The sequence below is a fragment of the Echinops telfairi genome, unplaced genomic scaffold (assembly GCF_000313985.2).
Source record: "Echinops telfairi isolate 266 unplaced genomic scaffold, ASM31398v2 ScPeMD7_23;HRSCAF=83, whole genome shotgun sequence".
Lineage (NCBI taxonomy): Eukaryota > Metazoa > Chordata > Mammalia > Afrosoricida > Tenrecidae > Echinops > Echinops telfairi.
The window spans coordinates 37,282,141-37,288,782 of record NW_022103920.1 but is presented as its reverse complement, the minus strand read 5'-3'; the positions used below and the strand labels follow the sequence as shown (position 1 = coordinate 37,288,782).

At 37.0% G+C, this 6,642-nt stretch overlaps 1 protein-coding gene across 5 annotated transcripts in view; it reads right to left on the bottom strand.

The window, feature by feature from the left end:
• The window catches only part of PNPLA8 (patatin like phospholipase domain containing 8), a 45,839-nt gene that overhangs the window by 16,124 nt on the left and 23,073 nt on the right, over positions 1-6,642 (bottom strand). For all 5 annotated transcript variants that reach the window (XM_045288631.1, XM_045288633.1, XM_004702585.2 and 2 more), the window contains 2 exons: positions 5,571-5,742; positions 841-898 (listed from right to left, as the gene is read on the bottom strand). In XM_045288631.1, coding sequence (XP_045144566.1) covers positions 841-898; positions 5,571-5,742 — 230 coding nt within the window. The remainder of the gene's footprint in view (positions 1-840; positions 899-5,570; positions 5,743-6,642) is intronic.

Genomic DNA, 6,642 nt, shown 5'->3' with positions numbered 1-6,642 from the left:
ATCAAGGGTGCATGAGGAAGAGGGGAATGGGGAGAGAGGGGGGGAAATGAGGAGCTGATACCAAGGGCTCAAGTAGAAAGCAAATGTTATGAGAATGATGATGGCAACCAATGTACAAATGTGCTTGACACATGGATGTATGTTTGGATTGTGACAATAGTTGTACGAGACCTCAATAAAATGACTGAAAAAAAAGAAGGGTTCAAGAGATGGGGACAGCATCTTCTGAAAAAGTGTTGATGGAGGGGATGTAAAAAAATTGCTTTTCTTTCTATCATAATTTCAGATTTTTTGTTTAGTAATGGTTTCTACGATTTGGTAGCAGTCATTTTTATTTACCCTAATTCATGGAAAATTATGGCAGCAGGTGTTGATTTGGGATACGATAGCAGAATTTTTCTTTGTCCTTACTCTCATTCTTTTATATCCGTAAGATTTTCTGTTTTTACAGAATATAGAAAAGGCTCTAATGATCGCATCCTTTACTTTCATAGAATGCAAATTTATATCATCTATTAGAAGTTTCAGAGAGCGCTAGTAATCTAGTGGGTTACCAGATGGGCTGCTAACCACAGTCAGTGGTTCAGACCCACCAGCTGCTCTCTGGGAGAAAGATGAGGTTATGTGCTCTTAGAAAGATTTAAAGCCTTGAAGACCCACGAGGGCAGTTCTCGTCCGTCTTACAGGGTTGCCACGAGTCAGACTCACTTGACGGGAGTGAGTTTGGTTTTCGTTTTATTAAAAGCTTCTAAGCATGTTTTCCATTAATGAAAAGGATTTCAGATCAGTGCTTTTACCTGACATTAACTCAGCGCAATAATTAAAATTCTCTAAACTTACCTTAGGACATGTGGGATTTCTTGCCGTTTCAATCATTAGTGCAGATCCCATTTTATCCCTTTATTCAAAGAGAAGAAATATGTTAAATCCAATGATTCTATTATCAGGGAGCATGCAGCATATAAACACTATTTGCCCAAGGCTTTGTCAAGGTGCTGCAAGCGATTAAAAAAAAACAAAAAAAAGAACATCATCTCAGAGATTTATAATCTAGGTAATAGCACATGAAACGATACTTAGCTATTCATCTCTTATTCGCCTCTAATGCAGATGGCAAACATGCAGTGCTCTAAGCGGGAGCAGGCTATGCCGGCTTCAGTTACACGGAGAGGTAGCTTGAAAGGGGCCCTAACGGATGACAAGGGGGCACACCCCAAAGGAGGGCCCACAGAAAAGGAAAGGGAAAGAGGAAGAAGAACTCTGTTGCTTTCAGGGCCCTGCTGACAGTTAAGGCTCCATCATGGGCGAGGGGCGGGTGTGGGGGCGCTACCTACAGAGTCACCTAATAACCAAGTCAGGACTTTAAACTTGACTTTAATAAACAACCAAAGCCCAATGTTACCAAATCACTGCTTTTAAAAATCATCTGAGTTGGAATTTGAATGGCTGCACCAAGATAGAAACTGTCCTTGGACGGCGACTATCACAGTTCCACTTCCAGGGAATTGTTTCAAAAGTCTCCCCCAGACGTAAAGCTTCAGTGGTGCATTTTCCCCTTGATTGAACATACAAGCTACGCTTTTACCAATCTGCCTTAATGAGGAAAAATATTTTCTAATGACAGTTTTCAAATAATGCTCAGGCTTCTCAATTAGTCAACTAGAATGTTAGTGACTCTCATGTGAAGGTAGCATTTACAAATTGGTCAAGGCTCTCCCCTTTCATGTTTTCATAAAGAGCAACATGAAATATTTCCAAAAGTGGACATGATTCCTGTCTTTTGCAAATCTCGTCTGTCAGGTTCTACATCACTATCAATGTAGCTTCATTCTTCTAAGGGCCTTTCATGTTCTCTTCTTACAGAGCTCTTACTGTAAGAGTGGGACAGAGGGCCTGTGAGCATGCTGCTCTCATATGTTTCAATGTTATGCAAAGTTCACATTGGGTTTTTGTTTGTTTGCTAAAACCTTGATTATACTCAGGATTAAAATGCATTAATAAATTAAGTTATGAATATAAATTCAAAGATAAAGTCAAGAGTAGTAATGACTTATTTCAAAGAGCATGTTATTTGTTGCAAAAAAGATCAGCATTCCTAAATTTTACTATACTATAATTAAAATGAATGTGCCTACAGTCACGCAGTATTACTGTCACAGGGGGAAAATACCCCAAAAAACACTACTTTCAATAAACAATAAGATTTCACACACACACACACACACTGACAAAATAGAAAAAGAAAGAAAGCCAAGCCAAAGGGTAGATATGGTAAGATATAAAAATAATAATAATTTATCAGTTATCACAGGGTCATGGAGAGTGGAAGGGTGGAGAGGGAGGGGAAAAAGAGGAGCAGACACCAAGGGCTCAAGTAGAAAGAAGATGTTTGAAAATGATAATGGCAACATATGTACAAATGTGCTTGGCACAAATGGATGCATGTATGCATTGTGATAAAAGTTGTATGAGCCCCCAATAAATAAAATAATGGATAATGTTACCAGTGAATACTATTTTCTGGTACGCATGTCCCTTCCCACAGAGAATCAGGGTTTGGTTTGGGTCCCGTCAGTAGCTTTGGTCTGTGGGACATCAGCAAACATGCCATGAACGGAGGCTTAACAAGGCCTGGTGCGCCGACGCGTGTACTTTTGGAGCTCTGGGCCCGCCTTGGTGAGATGAAACCCATCAGTGGTAACCAAGAAAGAGAGAGAGAGAGAGAGAGAGCCCGCTGGCTCCGTGTTCCCTGCCCTGAAAGGCCACTGAGAAGAGGTTCTTGAAGGAACTCAGGCAAGAACAGAGAAGAAGTCCTTGATCATTCCACAGGACCATGATAATAAATCAACATCACTTTAAGTGACAAGTTTGAGAGTGGTTTGTTGAGTAGTAAAAGCCGAGCAAAACATAGCCAATGAATCACATTCAGAAACGTGTCAATGTTGTGATTAAAAATGTAGAGGCCTCTAAAAGGGCAAGGCCGAAGTAACAAAGTGCACCTGTACAGAGGTTCTCTACTGCGTAATAACAGGAAAAGTAATTCATAACAGAATTCTGCTTTACATTAAAATTTTAAGCTTGTATTACATAAATTTAAATAGTGTGATTTTATGATTTCATGAGAATTGACTTTTTTTCTAATAGGCACAATAAAGAGCAGAAAATAAGTCACATACAATGTTAATAAATTAGAATGTTTCACACTTGCAAAGATGTCAGTATTCCACAGAATTACTGAAACATTTTATGCAATTTTCAAAGTATCAGAAATATTTTTTAATGTAACAAAGCACACCAAGATTCACTATGAAAATGAATAAAAGAAAGTTAATAGAATTGTGCAAAAGAATAAAGAGACTTGCCACATCCATATAAAAACATGTTATGCAAAGGATTAATTACACCTTAGAGATTTTGTACAAAAATAAATCAGTAAAGGAAAGCAAAATTTTAAAACTAGACCCTTTGCAGACCAGAATTTAAAATATAAAAAAAGATGGTGGTTAAATCAGGGGAAAATCCTGGGATACCTGAATTAAATATTTGCAATAAACAAATAAAACTTTATACCCTAATAATATGTATCATAATAATTTTTAGATGAATTAGAATTAATTGTAAACTTAATAAAACCTTAGAACTCAAAAATAACATAAATAATAACCTGGTTTTAGAATGGAAAAGACTTTCTAAACATGAAAGTAAAGTTAAAAATCACTAAAGGGAAAAATCTGAATAAATGAAGATTTAGAATTCTCTGTATTTTAATGATGATGGCAACAAAAGTACAAACGTGCATTACACAATGGGTGTATGTATGGATTGTGATATAGGAGTTGTATAAGCCCCCAATAAAATGATTTATTTTAAAAAGGAATTCTCTGTATTAAAAAAATATTAAAAAGCTTATTTTCAACATATTATAAATAGCATACTAATAACAGGGAAGACTATCAGAATCAAAAAATAAGCAACCATTATGCCCTAGATTCTCACATGGATGAAATATATGCCGTCAAAAACATTTTTAAAGGTTCAGAGTGTTACAAATTCAAACGCCAGGCTAAAAACCTCCAAAAAAGTTTCAAAAACTAAAATGTTTGATTCTGTGATATTGCATGGAATAGAAAAACAAATCGATAAGGAAAAACTGGGGCAACTGTTTGGAGTACAGTTCAGCTATCGAAGATCCTTAAAATACTTAAGACCTCTGACCCCCCCCAATTCTATTTTTAGAAATTTACCTTAAAGATATACTCAGATATCATATTTAAATAGATATTTAAGATATCCACCTAAAGTTTATTTTGAATTGCAAAAATGTCTAACATGGCTAACCTTCCTAACAAAAAACAATACATCTATAAAATGGAAATATGCTTTGTTTTGAATGGAAATATTTGGTGACATCAGAAATTACTCATCATAAAACTCCAGGTGGAAATGCAGGATACAGAAGTACAGGTATATTATCATGGCAGTTTTGTGAAGGGGATGAATAGATATAAACATGCATATATATTTCCATCTAGCAAATTCTAGAAAGAAATCTATTAACATATCAACAGTTATTTTGTGCTAAATGGAAATAGAAGTGACTTTAGTTATCTTCATTATGTATTTTCTATTTTTCAGATGATTATTTTAAAAATTACCTCTATTTAACCAACCACTAAGCTACTTGTAAATTGACCCACTGGTAATCACAAAATCTTAGGGACAACAAAAATGTCCTAAATATTCACAAATGTTCTAAAAGGAATTATGAAAATTAGATATGCAGTCTTTTAAATTATGCCAAATAAAATGATAAAATATAGTACATGGAAGAATAAAACGAGACAACAATGCAGCTATAATTTCACCTATATAACATTCATGTGGGTCCAGAGGGGAAAAAATAAAACAGAAAGAAGCACAGTGGCCTACAGCTCCCAGCCCTAAGATTGTGAATGCTGGTAAATGTCTGCTTGATGCTTGTAATTTCCAAAATGAACATGGTGGTCATAGAACACTTTGGTAAAAAAGGTTTGAAAATTCTTAAGAAGTTTGGGAAGCTATTCTATTAATGACATGTAAATAAACAAATACGTTAGAACACAACAGAATAAAAATATGGTCTATCTAAAATTCGGTCTCATATTTTCAAAAGAGCTGGTGGAATTTGTGTATGTAAATCTCATGCACAGGAACCCAAGAAAACAATGATGAAAATAAATTCACCAAAAAAATATGAACAGTGGTCACTCTCGATTAAAGCAGGTCTGGTGGCACTGTGGAGTAAGCATAGTACTAGTAGGTAATCCCCAGGTGGGTGGTTCAAAGCCACCAGTTGCCCTGAAGGAGACAGATGAGGCTATCTGCTCCCATCAAGAGGTACAGCCTCAGAAATCCAAAGCAGTCACTATGAGTTGGAATCAACGCAATAGCAGTGAGTTTGGTGTTCGATGTTTGAATCCTCAATTAAGGGATTAACTATTTAATATTCTTTCTTCTTTGTATTTTTCTGATAATATGCATATATCATCTACACAATGAGAAAATTTGCAAAAAGAACAGTGGTGACTTACTTAAGAATCTTCTCCCATGTTTTACTGTCATAAAATGCATGACTCCAGCTCATTTTAACGGTCCCGACAATGACGTTTTGTGAAAACACATCTGATCCTAATTTTCGATAGAGCTCCTCACATTCATCCAGGTCCATCTGAAACAAGCCCAACATGAAGGCTAACACAGCCCCTGAAAGAGACCCGTGGTTCCAGTCAGCTTCGACACGCCAGCACTTGTGAGGAGAAGACTCCTGAGTCAGAGACTTGGACTCAATTATAGTTCCGATGCTTGGCAGCTGTGTCTCCTGATGGAAGCTACTTGGCTGCTAAGATCCCCCAATTTCCTCATTTGAAGACTGAAGATAAAATAACTACAATTCAGAAGGCTCAGATTGTGATAAGACATGTAAATGGCTTTATCAGGCCTCAGTAAGGATTGAATGAATCCTAAACCAATAATTCTGAAAATAATGATAATTCAAAAAATGGATAAAATTTTATTTTACAGGAAACTAAATAATAGATAAGAAGGTATTATTTTTATAGTCTCTTTTGTAATCTTAAGTAACTACTTAGTCTAAATCATGGAATACAGTATATTTGACAACCACCAACTCATTAAAGGAATTACTCCTTCAGGTTGGTCCTGGGAACCAATATTAATGAAAGAGCTGGGTGCTGCGGGCTGGCCTTGCGAAGAGCTGAGTGCCTGCACTGGCTGCAATCAGTAGGGTGCAGTGCCCCCTAGTGTGTCTGAGTGGCCAACCCCGACTGATGAGAAAAAGGGGGAGCAAGCTTTGGGAAGACAGAGGGTAAACACAAGCACCCCTCACTGCTTTGCACTGTCATAAAACACCAAGAACGGGACACCACTATCATAATATAATCTGAACAGTCTATGTGTGTGAGTCTACTGAAGCTCATGCCAGTAAAATCGCAAGCTGCTTCGGAACCCTGGGGAGAAATTGGGCACCTAAACGTGAGGTGACCAGCGGGAACCCACCAGCTACTATGAAGGAGAAAGGTAAGTCCTCCCTCCCATGACCATCTAAAGCCTCAGAAGTCCAAGGGGCAGTTCCCCCTGTCTTCA